Source organism: Homalodisca vitripennis, chromosome 1 (assembly GCF_021130785.1).
Source record: "Homalodisca vitripennis isolate AUS2020 chromosome 1, UT_GWSS_2.1, whole genome shotgun sequence".
Lineage (NCBI taxonomy): Eukaryota > Metazoa > Arthropoda > Insecta > Hemiptera > Cicadellidae > Homalodisca > Homalodisca vitripennis.
This window is the reverse complement of record NC_060207.1, coordinates 46,573,454-46,595,930: the sequence shown is the minus strand read 5'-3', so window position 1 is coordinate 46,595,930 and position 22,477 is coordinate 46,573,454. Positions and strand designations below refer to the sequence as shown.

At 31.2% G+C, this 22,477-nt stretch overlaps 1 protein-coding gene across 1 annotated transcript; it reads left to right on the top strand.

Annotated features, from left to right (window-relative positions):
- The first annotated feature begins 1,259 nt into the window (after window positions 1-1,259).
- Window positions 1,260-16,899, top strand: LOC124360682 (vacuolar protein sorting-associated protein 28 homolog). The gene is made up of 5 exons (XM_046814509.1): window positions 1,260-1,465; window positions 4,885-4,948; window positions 7,137-7,332; window positions 10,345-10,446; window positions 15,257-16,899. The coding sequence occupies exons 1-5, from the start codon at window positions 1,459-1,461 to the stop codon at window positions 15,524-15,526; spliced, it is 639 nt and encodes a 212-aa protein (XP_046670465.1). The 5' UTR covers window positions 1,260-1,458; the 3' UTR covers window positions 15,527-16,899.
- Window positions 16,900-22,477: the final 5,578 nt, after the last annotated feature.

Sequence of the window (22,477 nt, the reverse complement as noted above, 5' to 3'; positions counted from 1 at the left end):
ATAATGCTAAATTTTAAATACAAATATTCCTACAAATATTAAAAATGTTTAAAAATATATTCGTTGTTTTCATTATTCATTTATAAGTGAGTAAACACCGAGTGAACAACAGTGAGTTGAACACCGTTGTAAATAATACAGTTATTGCTACGGATAAAGTATATAATTGCAATAACAATTAAACCCACAATATTTTTAAAACTAATTAGTAAAATAACTTGGTTCTTTCGTAAAGGTATTTTTATTGTACAATAAACTAATTTATTGAGTTAATACGGTATCAGTGAGCCAATGCGCCAACTACAGTTTCCGGCAGAAACGTTCACTCATCATCACTTCATACGCTACTACAGGCTAAACTAAACTTCCAATAAAAAAATGATAAATTACAAAAAAAAATATTCATCTATTTTCACACAACTTTCTCGCTGACAAATTTTGTCTGACCAAAAAATAAAAAAAATCCTCGCTTACTACTTTTTTCTTGTCATTGTAAACGCTATGTAAAATGTAAACAATAATCAAAATTATTTCGAAATTTTTTTAATATTTAAAAATGTAACCAATAGATTGCCAATATTAAGAGCTTTAATTTGACGCATCTTACAGAATTGTACGACATTGGCTTCACTTTTAAATCGCGAGAGGAAGCCGTAAAGGTCACTGATTTTCGCAGTCTGTTTTCATACTCCGCCGGGACAGTTTAACACAGCGAGACTGACTTTTTCATGCAGGTTAGTAGTCCGCGGCCAAGTCTACGGTTAAAAAACACAGCGAGACTGACTTTTTCATGCAGGTTAGTATCATTAGCATGCATGTCGGTGACGCGAACCGAGGATTTTACCCTCTACCAAAACTCTCAACGCGCCTAAAGAAGTTTTCACTTCAATAAAATATTTTGTAATATAATCAAATACCTATCACCATTCATTATGATATTAAATCGTCTACCTAAGGTAGTAGCGCATAAGTACTAAACTTTAATTAGTTTTTGTTTTTAATAAAACATAATCCTAGCCAAAATAAGCCTCAAATTCTCTCCCTCTAAAATGTTGCGTCGTAAGTGGTTACCTAGCTTGGCTACATGGAAGACCCGACCCTGGAATTCGTACCTTCTCACGTATATTATATATTCACCTATTTTTAGGATTCTCTATTGTACTTTTGTTGGACTGTGTTTGACTTTTTCCAATGGCTAGTATATTTTGTACCTTAAATTTTTCGATCTAACAGCTGTTTTACATTTTTTGACTAAAACGTCACGTTCGTCATCTGTATCTGATTGTCTCATTCAGTCATTCTTAATTTATTAGTGATTTGCTATTAAGCTAGTAAGATTCGGGTTTGATCGAGAATTAATATTACTCGTTACTGAAGAGAGAAGTTACTCAATATTTGTTTATGTATTTATACCATATATTGAGTAATAATTTATTATTTTGAAAATACTAACAAGACATGTCTGGTAAGAGTTTGTTTGTTTTTTAAGATAAGATAAAGGTTGGGAATTTGTTTGTTGTAATAATTATAGTTCTTAAACTTAATTATTTATTATTTGAGTGAAACCTTTTATTTATGTCTTAATACATTTTAAGAACTAAAGTAGGTTAACTACAATTAGCTGAGCAATAGAAAACAGTTCAGATTGAGGAGGCAAGTAGGTTTAGCCTATAACATAGTTAACCCATTTAAAGTATGGGTGTAATGTATGTAGGGTTGTTGCAATATGAGGCTAGTTCCGATATTTGTTGTCGATATCAATATCAAGCTTGGATATCGATGTACCGATATTATTGAATCCAAATATCGATATCCTTAATATCGACCTATATCGATAAATAAGGGAAGGGGAATGATTAATTTGGTGTATAGAAGGGTAGGGTCCAATAAGCGGACCCGGTTTTTTATATCGAAATTGGCAAACGATATTACTTAATCATAACCATCGATATAATCAATCGATACTGATTAATTATTTTTAACAATTAACTCAAATAATCTATATGAACAGCTGTAAACACTTTCAAATAATACAATTAAGGTAATATTTTAAATTTCACATAAGTAACATTGTGTATTAAAAATGGCTGTCAATCTTAGGAAGCTTCACGAAAATTGCTTTAAAAGACGATAAAAACGTGTTTTTATGGCTTCAGAATGTTGGGTTAGTACCCTAAGAATCCATTATGTGATATTTGTGGAAAGGTAACAAATGTAACTTTCAGAGGAGCTAACATGGTCGTCTTCAGATGCAAAAAAAGAAGGTAATGGTGGACACAACTTTAGTAAACGTTTTCGTTCTGTTTCATTTAGTTAAAGTTATGAGTTTCCCTGATTTTGGTTATGTTCATTTATTATTTGTTACATCATTAAATTCACATTTTAATTTAAAACATATGATTGTTATTACTTTTATATATCGATTGATAGTCTATGATTCGAAATGCAAATATTAGGTATCGAATATTTGTATCGATGATTATATTATTTGATATAAAAAACCGGATCCGCTTATTGGACCCTACCCGTATACAAAAAAAAACGTTTGATTGTATGAGTGTGTGTAACTAGTATAATCAAAGATACAACTTACGAGTTCATTTCCAAAATAATGTTTTTAGTAATAGTACAACTTAATACATTAAAAAATAAACCATTATTTAAAGATAAAAAAGAAATTCCTATTCTATTTAACATTTTTTAACTAAGAACCATTTGAAGCACAATTATTAAAAAACAATTGTAAAAGTAAGAATAAAAATTACAATTTTACATTTCAATATAAATCTACAAGAATCTAAATTGAGTTTTAAGAACAACAATTACATTTAAAAAAGCAACTATATTATATATGCTTAACGGAACCAAGCATCGTCTTGTTACTTTTTACTTAATCTGCAAAGTTAATTTTCTTTGCTGGCGTTGCATTTAACAACTGAACAAAGCAAGTTGTTTGAGTTTTGCTTTTGTACAACTAATAAAGCCAAAATAATAATTAATAATAAAATAAAAGAAATACAACTTTTTATTCAATATGATATCAAAACTCCGATATTTGTATATTTCTTCCGATATCACGATAATATCGGATAACTTATATCGATACCAATATAGGACATATCGAAACGATAATATCGCAACATCCCTAAATGTATGTCAGTGCCAAGATTTATATAAAAAAATAGCCCCTCACCAATAAATTGGTTCCGAGATTGGTTGCAAGGGTAGACTTTAATAAGCGGCCTACACTCGTTATTCGATTGCTATTATCGAATAGTTCGATTGTTTTTATCTGAAGGATAATTCAATATTACAATTTATTTAATTTATTACATGATTTCAACTTATTAGTTATAGTAATTTTAATGTAAACAATAAACAACAAGAAGTAAAGAATATTTTGAGACTTTGAAAATGGCGATGAATATGAGGAAAATATGTACAATATTTCTCACAAGTGACGAGATTTGTTTCAGTAGCATCCACATGTGGGTTTAGCTTCTGGTAACACATGGGGAGAATTCTTTCCTCCATTTCACAAAAGCTGTTATTTATTGATATCAAGCTGGGCAAGTTTTAAATATTGTAAGGTTTCTTTGATATCTGAGTCCAGGCCATAGTTGGTTATTGTTGGTTTGTAATGTTATTGTAAAATTTGTGTATTTAAAGTACGAGAAATAAAAATGTAATGTACGAGATTCTTCTTGTTACAGTACTTTATTATAACTCTTATTGTTTACAATTTTTACATATATCGAAGTTGGATAATATATTGAATTGTTTGATAATTGAATAACGAGTGTAGGCCGCTTATTAATGTCTCCCTGTCTGCATTATAATAAGCATCCAACACTTGAGTGATTGGGGAGACTGTAATAAGCGGTCTACACTCGTTATTCGGTTGTTTTTATTATTGTTATATCATCAGGGTGTGTTTAATTAAACATTAATCTATTACTGATTTAGGTGTAATAATTTAATTTGTACATAGCTGAACGATACTATAGTTTGTAATAATGGTACTCTAGTATTACGCGGAAGGTAACTATTTTCAGAAGAATTTTTCTTACTTAGGACCTAAATTTTACTATATTAAATGAACTACATTATTATAAAGAATAGACTTTATTTAACCTTCTGCATATCATTATTACGATTACTTCTTGTATTTTGTCTCGCAAAAAGAAGCAATGTCGGCGAGAAGACCACACAGCCCCTATGTACTATTTCTTATTAAGCTATTTAAGTAGGTAAATACAAATGTAGGTATTATTAACATAAGTTAAATAGGAATAGGCCTTATGTTTATTCTAGGGACCTTAAGAATGTCCATGTAAAATTTCAGGACAATCGGTTGAATAGTTTATATGTGAAAGCAAAACAAACAAACAAATGCATTTTTACATTTATAATATTATTAGGATTTCAAATTGGAGATACAAATATCTTATTCCTCTTATTAAATTTAATTAAATGTATTCTAGAACATGTAGAATATTATTGCTGTCCTGAAACATTTTAATTTAAATTATAATTATTATAATAAAATTTTAAATTCAACATTTTTACTTGTATAAACAGTAATTTCTTTTAAAGTGTCATGTTGTTTTGTTTATTCTTAGTCATATAGATTTAGTTTTTGAGTGGACTTTTAATAACCTCAAAATATGTCATCACAGTATGAAAGTATGACTTAAATCCTTCAACAATTCTAAACAATGTTTCATTCTTAACAGCAATCAAAAACACAATTTTAGTAGCTTAGTTTTTCGTATTAATATTTACAAGTTCTTATTAGGATACTAAATTTAAGAATTTTGCATGAAAAAAAACCAAGGTTTTTGTATAATTATAGTGAAATTTAGGTAATTAAATATGTTTCAGATTCAAATAGACCTGAGCTTTTCGAAGATGTGAAACTATTTAGGAATGCTCGAGAACGTGAGAAGTAAGATACATATGAATTGTAATAGATGTACATATGTTAAGCTTAACAGTATCATTTTACGATATAGTTTAATTTTTTTTTAAACATTTACTTAAAAAACTTTTTTACTTTCTGTATAATTGGGTTGTAATAAGGTTAATTTATAATTATTAAAGTGGTTATATTTTAGTCTGCTATGTTAATGCTTAGACATTAGTGTACGTCTATGTTTGTGTGTTTGGTATACACGTCTTAAATTGTCCTCTTATCCAGTGGACAAATGTTACTCAGAAATCCATGTTGTTAGTCCTATGCATTTACCCATGCTCTACGAGAATTGCAATAGTATAATAATGTCTCCTGTTCTACAAGACTCACTTTATGCTTTTGTACCTCAGTATCATATGAAGTGGTATATGAGGTATATATGAGAATTTTTATGTACAATTGTCATTGTTTTGTGATACACAGTAACACTATGTTCCAAGAGATGCAATTTGATTTCTTCTTCAGGTAGAAACGAACCTAATACATAACTACAATCCATACTCATTAACCACAATCTGATAGCTGACTTGTTCTTTGTTATTGCGAGAAGATCTAGTTTCATCTATATTGTTTATTTGAGTTTTTAATAAATAGAATTAATTGTATAATATGAAATTTTTAGAGATAATGTGCATGGAGTGTACATATATGTTGTGATTGCTCATTTATCCGTGTGAATAATGTAAGTTAAATAAATTAGGATTGTTAATTTAAACCTAGATTGTAGTTACGTGTTAGGTTGGTTTTCAACCTTAGGAAGATCAGATATCAGATTTTGGAACATTTTGTTACCTAATTCTTTTATCACTGGATAATGGCAAATTTACAAAACATTATGTTGACAAGTTTAACTGATTAACTGATGTTTAGTGCTTAACTTTTCAATAGAAACTCTCCTATGCACTTTTCATAGACCATATAACATAGAAGAATATCTCTGTTGGGCTGTATAAAAGGTGTGTGACGTGTAAATCCATGAATGGCGTATATGCCACCCTTTGCAATCTAAATTACAAATTCTTGGATTTTCCACTGAAAGATGTCATGGACCCTGTACTTAATCCTAAAAGGACCTTTGCACTCCCTTACTTCCTAAACTATAAGCAATGGAAATGCACATTGTAGAATTTAAAGTGTGCCTTCATTATTTGGAAGAAGTGTACCAAAGTGATGAACCTGAGAAAGAACATCAACCAATGATTCTTGGAGGTTAGGTTACAGTACTAAGTTGTGTTCAGTCAAGTGGCACAGACATGGTGTTTGTTTTATGAAGAGTATTCTGGACACTATATTCATTACTCCTCCGGTCAAAGAATTAAAACAAGAGTTTTAGCTTGGCCTGACATAGGCGACTCTGCTGGCCATCACAGTTTCTGTATCCGCTCAGACATATTTAGTAGTTTCCTTTTACCCTTAGTTTGGATGTCCAGGACAGCTAGTCACTCAAAAATGTTTTTATTAGATTCTGAGTCCTGCATTGCTGGCCACTCAATATTTTGAATATTTTGGTAAATTTATGTAACTACTGAGTTGACACAAAAATAGAGGATAACAAATACAAAAACTGGACAGTAAATAAAATACTATTGTGAAGGCATGGGATTAACATATTTGATTAATTGCCTATTACCAATGGTTTCATTAGGTTTGTGATTTAGAAGACTTAAAAAATGGTTTAGTAGCATATAATTTAAATTTCCAAAAACTTGCTTTTCTTGTTTATTATTTCTATTTTACACATAGGTTTTGTGTGTACATGAAGTATGTATTGTGAAAATTGGCCTTATTACTTTTGATGTAACTTACCGTACTGTAACTAATAAGTTAGTCACTTTTATTGAATGAAACAGAATTAGAGGTTATTCAAGTCTTGAATCTTGTTACTTAATAAATTTTTACATCAGAAAGTGTACTGCGTCAATAAAAAATAAATTGTCAGTATATTGGATTTTATATTTTAGATTCTCATTACATATACAAAACTGTATTTTATTGATTTTTTATTCATGATCTAATTGTAGTTAGTCGTGCTCCTTAAAAATTTATTCTAAAGCACTTGGACAACATCATTTGTATATATGATTTTATTTAAGTATCAATGCTATATCAATAAACAAACAGAGACTTGTATAGATTTGTTTGACAAAACTGTGATTTGAAGGTATGACAACATGGCAGACTTGTATGCGGTGATCAACACACTGCAGAACCTGGAGAAGGCTTACATCCGAGACTGTGTCACTCCCAAGGAATACACGGCAGCCTGCTCTAAACTGCTAGTTCAGTACAAGGCAGCATTTAAACAGGTTCAAGGTGATGAGTTTCCTAACATTGAAGGGTTCGTAAAGAAATACAGAGTGAGTATGTTTTTTTTAACTTTTAGTGAAATAAATTGTTGTTAGTTCTTAGTAGTGGGTTTTTTATATTGGTTGTGAGTAGAAGAAAAAATCTGATATATATATATTTAAATAAGACAAAAAAAGTGTCAGCTGTTAGTTCATCTCTTCTAAGAACTTTCACATTCAATGCTTCAAGGAATGATAGAATTTTCACCATTGGGAAAACCATACCAACAGTTAAATATTTCCAATGAAGATTATGTTATTCAAAACTACAATGAAGAGGTTTTTTAAGAGTGTTTCTTTTAAACTAGATGTTCATGTAAGTCAAGTAGCTGTGTGATAGTGATTTCTCACAAGACCTCTCTCTTCGTGTGTAGTATCAGTTTCTTCACTCACCTAATGGTCATTACATTTTTATGAATAGTTTATGTCCAGGGAGATTCATAAATCTCACTTGGAAGCATAAATAAGTTTTTATTTATAAGTATATGCATTAAAACGTGACTTTTGATTAACACTCTTAGGACCATGAACTGTCTTTCATATGTCTCTCCAAGTGATGCTGTTACTGGGGAGATAACCAGTTGAGTGTCTTCAAAGTGTAAAAGGCAGGTTAAAGCCATAAGAATAGCCAAAGTGACACTTTTAGAAATCAATAAAAAAGTTTCACAAGCAATTTTGTCCTAAAGGTTTGTTTCTTAATGTTCTCTTCTCTTTGTGATTTTTTATTCATGTATTGGGAAACAAATATATTTAAATTATGAAGTAACATTTTCAGTGTAGCAACTTACTTTTAAGTTAATTCTTTAAATATATAGAATGTCAAGTAGTTTTCATTGAGTGTTATTAAAATTGTAGGATGAAATTTACTTTACCCACATTACCTAAAATAATGTAAAACTAATGTTAATAATTTCCTATAGTAACTAGTATACTTTTTTAATTTCTACAACAATTTGTAGGTGCTGGCAAACCATAATTTAAGTTTTGAGAAATTTTAAGACATATTAAAAAATAAAGCATGGAGCAGGAGAAAAAAAAGAGAGTTGTTAGTTATAACAAAAATCATCGTCCTAACTCAATCAAAAATACCACGTTTACCTCAATAACTGAAGTCGAAGTAGTTGAAGTTCTAATCATCATCAGAGTTTTTCAGGTGTATTTTATTTCCAACCGAAAGTGATTTTTTTATTTTTTCCAATAATTATATACTCATCTACAGTGTAATGATACAAAAAATCGTCATTTATAACTCATTCATAAATACCTCAATAAGTGAAATCCAAAGTAGCCAAACTTTCTAATCAGTAGAGTTTTTCCGGTGCATTTTCCGACCATTAGTTTGATCTGTACCCGAGCAACACTCGAAAATTGCCCTCCTTTTCAAAAGCGTTTTCGGCCGTCAGTGGCCCAATGTCCCCGAAGGGGTATTTCATTTTCTCCACAGAATATAGTTGTGTCAATTATACGCTTGAGTGAAGCTCTGTTTTGTTCTTTTTCTTTCTCATCCAGTGAATCCAACATCACTTTGGTGCTTTCTACTCGGCCAGAATCGAACTTCATAAAGTTTCTGAAGCTATACAAGAAAATTTGTGGTACTAGAGTTGCTGCGAGAGTTGAATTTGCCTATTACATCTTTCCACTTTCTATAAGGCTTAGTTACTAAAGCTCCATATTTGTGGTATTTACCTTTTACCAGTGAACTCATTGGCAAATAACACACAAAACGTCCCCCGGATCCCCCGGTTTCGGACCCAAATTTTCGGACCCCCCCTGAACGAAATTTCTGGCTGCACTACTGCTCTATGATTTCAGTCTGATTTGCCATTGCGCATGTTTTTTGTGCATCATGTTAATAATTATTATTGATAGACATAATTGTCCCTTTGGTTGTGAAGATAATAAAATACAAATGTTACAGAACCATGAATATAACAACCTTTGGAGCAAAAATAGTTATAAAAATTCAACCATTAAAACAGCTAAAACAGTCAAATTTATTAAAACTAGATAATTTGGCAATACTGTAGAAAATAACACTGGGCAAACCCTAAAACAGATACAAACAAACGAGCCACCTCTATCTTTCACACCCATAAATATCCACACAGTATAGTGACAAAACTTGCAACAAGGTACATCAATTCTACCCTACAGCCCCCATCCTTGCACTGCTCTTGCTTCCGTACACTGCGCTCCAAAAGCACGTTGTGAAAAACAGTAGAGTAGAGTATGCAAGATCAGTTTGCATAATGTCTGACATCTTAGCTGTTTAAGGGAATCATGAGTAAGCGTTCTCTGAGGCAGCTGTATGAGTTGAGTGTTTGGAATAAGATCACAAGAACTATACGTGATCAGATGATCTGTCCATCTATCCGAAGTGTGGGAGTCAAATCAGTTAAATAAAGTCTACACGGTGTACCAGCACTCATCTTATAGTTATTTTCATCTATTATACTATCTGGTCTTTGTGTTCATTGTACTCTTTTGTTTTGCTGAAAATTTGGAAAAACTACTGAATGTTTACTTTAGGTTATTGATTTGTTTTTACTAATAAGTATTTTTCTCTCATCACCTTACGGTTGATTAATTCTTCATCGTAATTTCACATGACAGTCTCGGTTGGTAAACTTACTGCGCTGATGTGAACACCATGTGTTTTTGCATTATCATGTCCGTTATAACTATTTCAAGCAGTTATTTGTCTCATTAGATAGGGGACAAATCATTCTCTTTTTTAAATTTCTATAACGATATTTGTGTGTTTTATTTAGCTGTTTTTTTTTAACCAAACACATAATTTGTGTCAGCTGATTGTTTCAACATTATACACAATATTATTTTGCTACTGTTTAAAACAATTTTACATTGCTTTTTATTTCACTGTGTTAAAATGTTTGTATATAAGTGCAAAATAGCATGCTAAAAGTAGTTGGGTGGGTTTTGTAGGTATATCCTAATCATTAATAATAAAAACAGTTATAATAACACAACAGTAAGCTATATTCAACTTTATACATTTTTCAGTTGGACTGCCCAGCAGCAATGGAAAGAATAAAGGAAGACAGACCAATAACGATAAAAGATGACAAAGGAAATACAAGTAAATGTATCGCTGATATCGTATCTGTAAGTTATATAACAAAATTAATTAATTGTAGATTGTTTTAGTTTTAAGGCTAACTATAATAATCCTACATTCTTATAAAATTATAATAAAATACAATAAATTTAATAAATCTTGTTACTTTAAACAGAAATATAAACAAACCATTAAGCTTAAATATCTTAAGAGGGCACTCTAGTTAGCTGCCATCCACGCATCTGAAGCTTTGTTTTTTACATGGGACTAAAATTTAAAACTACTTATAAATAGGAACTCGTCTCTAATCCACAAAGGTTTCATTTCAGAAACTTTGAGTTTAGTGTATTAATGGTAATGTATTGTCAACATACAATTATCTGTTAATACGTATTGTTTATTATTTATTTATATTTCATATAGATTTTGCCATAAGCAACTTTATTTTGTATGTAAATTATAACCATTAATACTAAAAGATAATCATGTCTTTTACAATTCATTAGCTTTTAAGAAAATAAAATAAAGTTTTTTAAGTTAAACATTTGTGGATTTGAGAGTAGTTCCTATTTATAACAGTTTTAAACTTTATCACATTTAAAAGCAGAGCCTCAGATGTGTGGCCAGCAACTCTTAAATTTCCAAAATCTCAGCTGCAGGAACTAAAACGGATTTTCTATCCTCTCTTAAATGGTGACTGATTGTCAACACAATTTAGCACTGAAAGTTGTCTTCATCCCCCACTCAACTATTGAATGCTTGGGAATTTCCTTTAGGCATGTTTTATAACACTGTTGAGGACGTTTTGATAGATTTCAAATTTACTCCTCTCGCTCCCCAATTGGAGTGTGAGACATAACTCTAAGAAATAGGATGATCCATTGGTTGGTACCTAAAATTAGAAGTGGTGAACAAACCACAGGTACTAAGAAACAGTTACTTACTACTTTATCTAAAATGTCTACCATTTGGATGAAGGTAAAATTCAAACTGAAGTTTGTATTTTTCACCTTTCTTCTTTTATTAAAATCTTTAGAATAAGATATTCTGTTATGGTTTACTGTTTACGTGTCTTTTGAAGAGGAGTAAAACATTTTATACACCAAGAGTTCCATTCCTCTTTATTGGTTAAAAAGTGCAATAAAATTAATGAGATTAACCTCAGTGGATTAACATGACCCAAACAAGAGTGTTTCAGCTGTGGGGAAGGGGAGGAGAGACTTCTAGACTAGCAATATAATTATAGAGGATATCATATAGAGAGAACAAATAGATACAAATTTGCCATGGTACAAATTTACTTTGAACTCTAGCAACATTGAGTTGGAGTTGTTGTGAACCATTACTAGTTTATATTGCTTATAACTATTCACTAATTATGATTAATTTAACAAGCTATGCATCTGTTGCATCTGTGAGTCACTCTCTGCTATGCAGCACGTCTTCTCTAGCATGAAATCTGTAGTACACAAACCCTCCGAGTGATACGATTGCAGCGACAGGCCATCTCGTTTCACACATTACAACGGCTTCCTCTTTTTCTTGTTAAGTACAAGATTTTGAATAATTAGGCATTAGTATCAGGACAGTTGTGGGAGTCTTGTGTACACTTTTAATTCTTAAGATTAACTTATTCTTTTAATAATTAATAGTTTAGTCATTGGAAACACTAAGAGATTAAACACTGAGATTTAGTAAGACCTCCAAACCATACATTATGTAATTCTGATTATACCAGAGTTTAGAATGCAAATGCTCTTACACTAGCAAGTCCAACTTCTCACAGAATTTAAAATTTATTATCGCCAATGGTTGATTTGAATGAATAACAATAGTGTTTTGAAAATTTTTAACACAGTGTTATCTTATACATAATTATGTCAAATGTTCAAAATCCCGTTCACTTTTTCCGCACTGGTTAAGAATCGGATAAAAGTTGCACAGAAAAAGATAATTCAAATTTACACCATAACACAGCATGTACATTGGTTAAACAATAGACTTCAAGAAGAAATGAGTGATGTGAAATTAATAGTTTCTTCTACAACAGCGTTCTAAAATGGACTCCTTTTGAGGTACAGATCTCCAAAACACAATAAATTTTCAACTTTTAAAAATACAAAAACAGGTTTGTGTTATAAAGTCTGATGTGTTTTGTCTTTCTAAAACACTGTTGATCAGAAAGACAAAAATTAATTTACTAAAATTAACAAAGCCTACTTAAAAATTTTTAATTTAAATATATTTAAAAGATTGAGAAATATAAATTTAGAAAATGGACCCCATAATATTTGTCATAGTGGTAATTTGTTTGGCTTAAACATGTTTTTATGTGTGAAAGTCGGTTATAAATATAAAGGAATAAAAAGTATTACAGTAAAAGTCCGATTGTAGAAAATGCTGGATTACCTAGTCTTGTACGTAAATAGCGCTAAGCAAGTTTTAGTGGAAAAATGAAGTCATGTAGATTGCACACAATTGGTAATGAGAATACGAGTATTGGATTTTAATGTTTTATTTTATGTCTTAATTAATGTACTTATTGTATGTAGACACAAATACTGCACTGTACCTGTACAGAATAGTAAAGGAGACAAATAAAATACAACATCACATACTGAATATAAACTAAGAAATATTTATTGCCTAGAAAAACATTAGTAATATACTAAAGAGGCTTGCTTGTGTTCAGACTGCATTGTTAACATACATTTTAAATTGAAATAATCCCTAATGATTCTGTTTTTTTTTTATCAAATTTTTTTCAAATATCCATTTCGCATCCATCCATCCATCTTATATAGATCAACAAGTTCTGAAGCACTGTAGGAACTGTTGCATTTAGCAAACTTTATGCATCTGCCAATAGCGACACTTGCTTCACCCATGTAGGCGGTGGTATAGAATTATGGTCAGTTTTGTCTTCGTCATCTGATTCAGCATTCACATCTTTTTGGCTGATTGAGGCCTCAGTAATTTCTTCTACAATAAGGTCTCCATGATCAACATCTAACCAATCCTAAACCCTCTTGGAGCAAATTCCTTATTTCATCCTGAGAATAGTTTACTAGTGGTTTGAGAAGTAAAGTTTGGAAGTTAATCTTTATTCATTGTATGTCATAAATAGTGGAAGAACCAATATTAAATTCTTCTATTATCTTATTACTATTTACAATCTCTTCCAAATATTTTATGATGTCAAACTTTTTCTGAATAGTTAAGTGTAACATGCTTAAGTTTTGTTTTGCTAATTACTTGTAGAAACGCTCGGTTTAGAAAACATAGCACAATAAGTTAGTCGCAATAAATCAAACAGTCCTGAAATGTTGTTCAGTTTTATACTGCACCGTACACTGTGCACTACTCACACACAATTAATAAGCTGTCTAGCAGGGACTGAGGTAAACATTAGACTGACACAAAATGGCAGGCATTCGTCAGTAACCTTCGGTACGATCTCTCCCAATTGAATCCAAACTCTTCCGGACATTTATACTCACTTTAATATGAAACTAAACGTAAAGGCACTGTCAGTTGCAACCAAATACTTTTTAATGTAGCATACTTTCACAAGATTGATGCCAGACTATTGAAAGTGCTGAACCATCGGGTGCCGGACTTAGTGGGCTTTTACTGTATTAATGTTTTCCTGTTTATTTGTGGTGGTTTTTGTTTTCACTTTTCAGGCTTGAGATTGACTCAAGCGAGGTTTGCATTAATGATGTAGTTTATGCTGCTTGCCTTAATAATGTTGTACTGTCAGGGTGATTAAAAATTCTGCTGTATTACTATTTCTTTTTTGGTATGTTATACATGAATTTGGTGGGACTTGATATCTTCCACACCTTTTATAAGTTTTATAGCTAAAAATAGATTTTAAAACATTAATTTGTGAAAGCACTTTGACTTGTAAGTATTGCTGCCATGTATTATAATAAATAGTGAAATACATAAAACTTCGAGTGACTGTAACTAAAAAAAGTATATTTTAGCCCTTAAAACTTGTATGTAGGATGTTGTTTACCATTATGATTTTTGCTGTTACACTCCTATTGAAATCTTACAATCTGCATTGCACTATTGGTCAAGCACTGTATACTTAATAATTTATCAAATTTAAATATAAACAAATGTTTCAGCGTCTTTGGCAAACTTCAACTGAAAGTTTCAATAGTTGTTTATAGTTAGTTAAATAAATAATTATCATTATATTTCTGAATTTATAAAGTATTCTAGGCAACTTTTCTGATACTTTCTTCCATAAAAACCTTCTCTGGACTTTAACTAATATAAAAAAAGATTAAGCCATTCTTGAGATTAGCCCTTAGCAACACATTTAGCGATTAATTTGTATTATATAGATGTTGAGCCATATAAAGTAGTGTTTACAACCTAAACTTATGTTTGTATTTGGAATAAAAATGTTTTAAAATCTACCATTTCAAACCTTTGCTTTTCATTGTATAATCTGTAAACTGATTAAATTCAATTAACACAGTAATAAATAAGTTTGATTGTTTTTGATGAAGTGAATAAGTTTCCATTCATATGCTTGAATAATTTTATTTTCTAATAAAATAAACATTTGTTATAAAAATATAATTTAAAACGCATTGTATTAAATGATGTATATATTGACGATTTTTACAAATAAAAATACTAACCTTTAATACAAAATCAGTGATATGAGATTTAATGTATGTTCCAAATTTTGACCAGAATCACAAAAAAATTCCATTGAATAACTTCTTAAAAATGTTTCAACAACACTGTTTGTATTGCTTTAACACATAGTTAGGTGGCTTTTAAGGCTTATAATTCTTTTTTCTTGACATTAAAGAGCTGGTATGATTCCAGCTTTTCATCACTCTGATGGACAAATTGCGGCTGGAGATCAAGGCTATGGATGAGCTCCATCCTGACCTGCGCGATCTTGTCGACACAATGAATCGGCTCAGTCTACTGCCCTCAGACTTTGATGGCAAGCGTAAGGTTGCAGATTGGCTGGCTGTGCTTGATAGCATGCAGGCATCTGACGAGTTGTCTGAGACCCAGGTGCGACAGCTCATCTTTGACCTTGAGTCTTCTTATAACGCTTTCAACAAGTTACTTCACAACAGCAGCTAAAGGCTTCAGCTTTTGTAAATTGTTATGTTATAAGTATTCTTGAAGATTATGCTTATCATATGTGATTTATTTTTTATGTTTTTAAAACTTTGTTCATTATTAAACTGTACTTTTTTAAATCTTTGAGCATGTTACATATATTGAAAACATAAATGAATATTAAATCCACCAAATTTGATATTTGTTCAAAGTTTATTGACAGGAAAACTGCCAAAGAAATATTATTATATAAAATGTAAACAAACTGTTCTTTGAGAATTGAATATTTATTTTGAATAACAAACAATAACAGTTCCTTAACTGCTTAATCATGGAAGTATTAACCATTTTCCCTTATGCTGTAGTGCCATTTGCAGAAAAGCCATATTATTTGAAAACAAGGTTTGTTCCTAAGAAGTTGATTTGCAATTATAGAGATTAGAATATTGCTGAAGAGACTGAAAGCACACTTTTGCCAATGTTATTTCTTCTATTCTTTGAGGCTCATTTTGACTACAAAAGGATACGGGATAATATTCTGTAGGTCTTTAAACTACTAAATTTCCAGTGTTTGTTGCCATAGTCAAGTAATTTTAATTCACACTTTATATCCAATAGTAATGCCTGGATATAATAATTAGCTTGTGTGCATCCAGCCAAAGCTATCAGTTAAATTATTGTTTGTTTTGTGATGTAACAAGAATACATTAAAATATTGAATTCATTGTCTCTATGTATTGTTAATTGAGAATAACTACAATTATTTATATGTTTAATTAATTTAACAGAGCAGTTCAGTAATTATTTTATTGCTCCTTGGTGGATAATATACATACCATTACTAGAATAAGGTATGCATGTTAGATTATTTTTATAGTTATGCAGTTAAATAATAAGCATGCCCTGGTTATACCAGGTCCTTTGAACCCATCTGAAATGATTAGACGAAAATTGGTATGTGATGAGCTAAATAAGTGTGTCATGCACAGCAGTTGATAATGACATTGTCATGTTGGTGACATTGGCATAATAATTTGAAGAGAGGGGTAGCTAATTGGTGTATTATATATAATACATATGTGAATTTCACCTCTATGGCAGTGTCTGTTATGTACTGTTGTTCATCACTATCCAAAATTGCTCATAACATTTCTTTTTAAGCACCACACATTTCTCTATCCATTGCGGTAACTGGATATAATCTATTTGTAAGAAATTTAAATTTGTGCTTAGCACTCAATTAAATGCATTTGATTGAGTATAGATTAGTCTGCTTTAAAGTGATCAGTTTATAACTGAAGGATATGTTTTTATATAAATACCATACTGATACATACCTAGTTGTAGAAAGTAAAAGTTGTAGAAATAAAATACATTTTATTTATATATAAAAATATGTTTTACTTTAACCTTGTGTACCACTAAAACATGATTCTGCTTATCATATTTTAAGGCTTTTATCTGATTACTTGACGAATAGTGTAATAACTTTATAGTGTTAACAAACAACCTAATACATGTAGCCTACAGTGTAATACAGACATGGTTCTGAAAAAGTTGGGTCAAAATAGCTGAGGTATATAATATACTTGTAATGCCTACATCTGATCCAGTGAGTGACTGTGGAAAGAATTTCAGAAAGTATGCCTAAGATCATATCAAGTATCAAAATTTGAAATGAAAAAGTTAAGTATTTTTCTACAGATGAATATAATTTTACCATAGATAAATGTGCTCAGAATAATTGCTGAATGGGATTCGTCTACAAACTCTAGCAACTCAGCATCAGCACTTTCTTACATGATTACTTTCTATATTATTTCAAGGAAACAGTGGGAACACAGATGGCAAATTATCCATTTCCTTTCTGCGATTTCTTGATTTTTAATTCCATTATATATAGAGATTAATATAAGCTTTTTGATTATATAACAAAGTAGAAGATTGGATGTAGAGTTTAACTCCAGTTCACCTTCCGCTTAGTGCAGTGTCTGTAAAGTCTGATGCTGTCACAGAATCTGGGAGATCACCTACATTAAGTGGAAAATTAATTGGAGCTGAACTGAACATAAAAGTTGAATCATCCCTCCCCCCTTTATGAGTAAAATAGAAGTCATGCGAGACTATAAAATTTATCAAGAAGTGGCCAAATGCTATTTTATTTGATTCTCTCTTCTTCCTACAATCTGTAAAAAAAGTGTGGTTGTTGTTATCTTGCTTATAATCCTAGAAGGGCGTTTAGTTTCTAAACATGCACATCTTGAAAAACAACCTCAATAATCAGAGCCCAGAACATATGATTTGATTCAAATTTCAACGTTGTTTACAGCATTTGTATTCTGTGCCCATCCATATCCTGGTGATCGTTTATACTCTATGCGAAATTTTATGATCTTCACAACCACTTGAATATAAGCGGTGCTTTGACAGTATCTACATGCTCTAAACTTGCAATTAACCCCTTATTAAATGAATAATTTTCAATGGTACTTTAGTAGGCTGGTTTATTTGATTAGGTATACAAAATAATTACTATTGTTGTTTGGAGGCATTTCTCCCCAATGTACACATCAAAAGGTATTAAAGATAATATCACATATATTATATGTGATACAAACTGGGTAACCTGTTTATGTGTGAGAATGTTTTTACATGGGTGATGAAAATGGGGTGGAGAGTGTATGAATGTACATTATATACGCAATTTAGTACAAAATTAACTCCTTTTAGTACTTTTTGAGTTAGTAGTAGTCTGCAAAGAAGACACCATGCGTAGAGCTACTCCACAGTCGGCACAACCAACATGTAGCCTGTTTCTTGCCCAACATGATCAATTTTAGCAATACCTTAATTTTCTGAACTGCTGTCAGAATCACCTGACCTAGAGAATTAGAAAAATGAAGTTGCCTGATATGCTTGACAAAAAGCTCATGTAAAATATCTGAGATATAAATTTAGTACAGATGTGAATAATAGCCATCTTAAAACTGCTTATTGATTGTGACTAACTACAGAGCATATCTAAGCATTGTGTAAGTATTCTCTTAGTACAAACAGTGCCGGTTTTAGCACTACTAGTGCCCTGGGCGAGATTTCTTCTGTGCCCCCTAACTGCAATTCAATTACATATGAAAAAAGGCTACCGGCGCCCCTTTTCGTCCGGCGCCCCTGGGCGGTCGAACCCAACCGCGCCCTGCGCTAACGCCGCTCCTGAGTACAAACTATAGTTTTGTTTAAAATTGTTTTGATTACTGTACTTCATAATTTAAATTCAACATTCAGGAACTGTTATAGCTTGATTTAATTTTCAAGAACAAATTAATTGAATTATAAAACTGTTTTAATCATATTTTAAGTGGAATTTTAACTAAAACTTTTGATACAAGTAAGAAGTGTATAATGAAGGCTAGAACCTATAGTTTTAGTGTAAATGATCTGACTTTCACCAATTTTGTTTTGTTTTTGTAGTATAATGTGGTGGCCATCCCATCAAGGGCGAACGGGACCTGTCCCTTCCAAGAGCATTTCATTTCAGAAATCAATCCACTATTAGTTTATTGTGGACTAAAAATAACATTTATGTTGGAACTTTAAAAACAAATATATAAATTAAATTAAATCTCTGACTTTTTTAACTTACAAAATACACAACACTGCACATATAATTCAATTTAGTTCAAAACGCTAAATATTTCATCATTACACAGCAACTACGAAAGTGAGGTTAGTTCTTACTATTTCTTGTGGCTTCTCCCTGTCCTCGGTACTTTCAGTAACTGAGTGCAAAATGTACTCGTGCTGAATTATACATTACAAAGTACTCCTAAAATGTTCCAGTTACTGTTACTGCTAAACGAGATTGTGTACTTTGTACCAGAAATGGCAATAAACATGTAAAGTATCTGTATCGTAAAAGTAACATGTACCGGATACTTTCGATTTGCAATTACTTGTAGTCTTAAGATGACGAGTACCTAGTACATTTTTTGTCACTAAGAGGCACCACCACCCTGGGCAGTATGACGACTTGCACGTTAAAATGTGCAGTTGCCGGTTGTGGTAAATTAACAAAACATGCTCAATGAGTAAGAGCTCCATGATCAATACCAAATTTCGAGAATCACCCAGTCAACAATAAAAGTTAAAATTGTATTTCGATAACAAGATTCTTAAAAAATTACATACTCAATTACAGTACATATGTCTTGTATAAATATTTAATTATTACCGAATCACAAGTCTCTGGGTTATGAATGTTCAAAGTTGCAGTTTGGTTCAAAAGTGCCAAAAAACCAATATTTTTCTTATTGTCATTGATATAAAAACTGGGAAGTTATTGTCAGTTAACAATTTTTTATGCAGAAAAGCAGAAATTAACAAGCTAAATTTTAATATAATTCTCGTTAATGGAATTCTAATAGTTTGTGATTCGAGAGTAGACATTAAGATTTGGGTTTGGTCCTGATTTGTGATTTAAACTTAAATATTTTGTTAATGTTATGATTAAATTTTGTTTTAGTTAAGAAGTCTCTGATGTTAAAAAGAATTTCATTTTATGTTTTTTCTTGCTTATTATTATTTTATGTATAGTTTGATAAACGAAACATGCATGATTAAATTTGCTAAGCCACTCAAATAAACTTTACAGCGTTAGATGGCTCAAAGTTGATTTTTCCATTGCGGATTCTTATACTACTCGTATTATAAGTTTTAAAATATTGATTATTTGCTCTATATCATGGATATACTGCTCTTTACTTCCTTTGGCAGTTATGAATAAAATCAAGCCTATATGCCTCTTTTTAGGCCTTGAATGATGATGTTGTCTGAATAAAGGTAATATTTTCTCTTTTGGCTTGATTTCCTAAAAACATCAAATGTTAACACAAACAATAGTTTTTTCTTGTTTTTTTCCAAAAATTGCTTAATTTTCACCACATATCTCTTTCAACCTCATTGGTGTGATATACCAGAATTTACTTAATAATAACCATTAAAAAGTATAATAAAAAATTTGTTTATCTTTATTCATAACGTGTGTATAATATTAATGTGTGTGTGTGTGTGTGTGTTTTTATCTTTTATAAGATTATTGAAGGTATAAAAACTTTACTTTTAGGTATAACAATTAGTTACAGAGTCATAACAACATGTCAAGAAAATTTGGTTTTCCTGGCTATAGTAGTTTTTAAATAACTGGTACCGATGTATAAATAATTTAACGTTAGGTTAAACGAGGCGACAGTCTTCCCTTGAACAAAGTTCACATAAACTGAATTTATTGCAAAGCATTTTAATTATCCCAATATAAACTTACTGGTGAGTGATACTACAAAGTGATTGTACTACAAACTTCATATACTCTGACCCTATTAATTTGCCCTTCTTTTATAAGTTCAAAAGTATATTTAAAAAATATATAAATAACCAAATATATAAAAGAGCTTTAGAGCTGAATAACTAAAACCATTCAGCTGGCAGCCATTGGCTTCCTTACTCTTTATGTCCAGTATGTATTTTTTTTTTACCTCCAGCTTATTTTGGCTTACAAGGACAGTTTATTGTCTCTCCTTGTACTATAAACACAGTTAATAGCAGTGTAACACAATGTCATTATCAATGGAATTTGATAAAACTATCAATAGACAGAGTCGGGAAAAGCCTCAGTGTGATGAAGACATAGATACCGGATATCAAAGAAGTTGTGAAGACTGTAGTTGTGGTAAAGATCTATTTTATGAGTTAATTTGTTTTTTTTTAGTCAGCATGATATTCCTTTTTGCTTAAAAACAGATGATGAGCCTGTTTTTACAAATCTTGTACATTTCAGAATTCAATCAGGGTATAATGTATTGAGAGACTATTAAATTTACAATCAGGACCAAAAGACTCATTGTACATATTCCACCAAATGCAAAATGAATTAATTGAAACTTGTACTAACTTAATACTTATCAAAGTGTAGAAGGCAAATAGTCTACTACATGGTGTGTGTGTGTGTGTGTGCGCGTGGCGTGTGTGTGTGTGGCATGTGTGTGGTGTGGCGTGTGTGTGGTGTGTGCGCGTGTGTGTGGCGTGTGCGCGTGTGTGTGTGTGTGTGTGTGTGTGTGTGTACATAATGATAACTGTAATGAAGTATTATACACTGGGTACGACAAAGTGTATAGGACACTATCCAACTGTTATGAAGTACTATAAACTGGATAGGACAAAGTGTATAGGACACTATCCAACTGTTATGAAGTACTATAAACTGGATAGGACAAAGTGTATAGGACACTATCCAACTGTTATGAAGTACTATAAACTGGATAGGACAAAGTGTATATGACACTATCCAACTGTTATGAAGTACTATAAACTGGATAGGACAAAGTGTATAGGACACTATCCAACTGTTATGAAGTACTATAAACTGGATAGGACAAAGTGTATAGGACACTATCCAACTGTTATGAAGTACTATAAACTGGATAGGACAAAGTGTGTAGGACACTATCCAACTGTTATGAAGTACTATAAACTGGATAGGACAAAGTGTATAGGACACTATCCAACTGTTATGAAGTACTATAAACTGGATAGGACAAAGTGTATAGGACACTATCCAAGGTGTTTCAAGAGAATGGGCTCAATACAGTATAACGTATAGAGGATTTAAAAACGAATTAGGTATGAAAGTTAGGTATCAGAACGTTCCTAATTTATTTCAAAGTTAAACCAAGGAACTCTCAAACCTGACCTATCTCCCTTATATGAGATCACATTTGTATTCAACCCGGCTCGAAAATTGAGTAAATATTTTGAGACGAATAAGGGACATGATTCCACTCTATACGCATAGTATTTACGATATACCTTGTAATCGTCACTAAGTATATATTGGGGAAACATGAAACGTTGGGGGATTTGGGGGGCACTTACTATGTAATAAGATAGAGCCCCATAATAATTACTTGGAAGTAGACATGT

Excerpts from the sequence above, each read along its gene's own strand:
- LOC124360682 (XM_046814509.1), top strand. Across the intron at positions 7,333-10,344 it reads GGTTCGTAAAGAAATACAGA|TTGGACTGCCCAGCAGCAAT; the intron begins GTGAGTATGTTT and ends TACATTTTTCAG. Across the intron at positions 10,447-15,256 it reads GTATCGCTGATATCGTATCT|CTTTTCATCACTCTGATGGA; the intron begins GTAAGTTATATA and ends GTATGATTCCAG.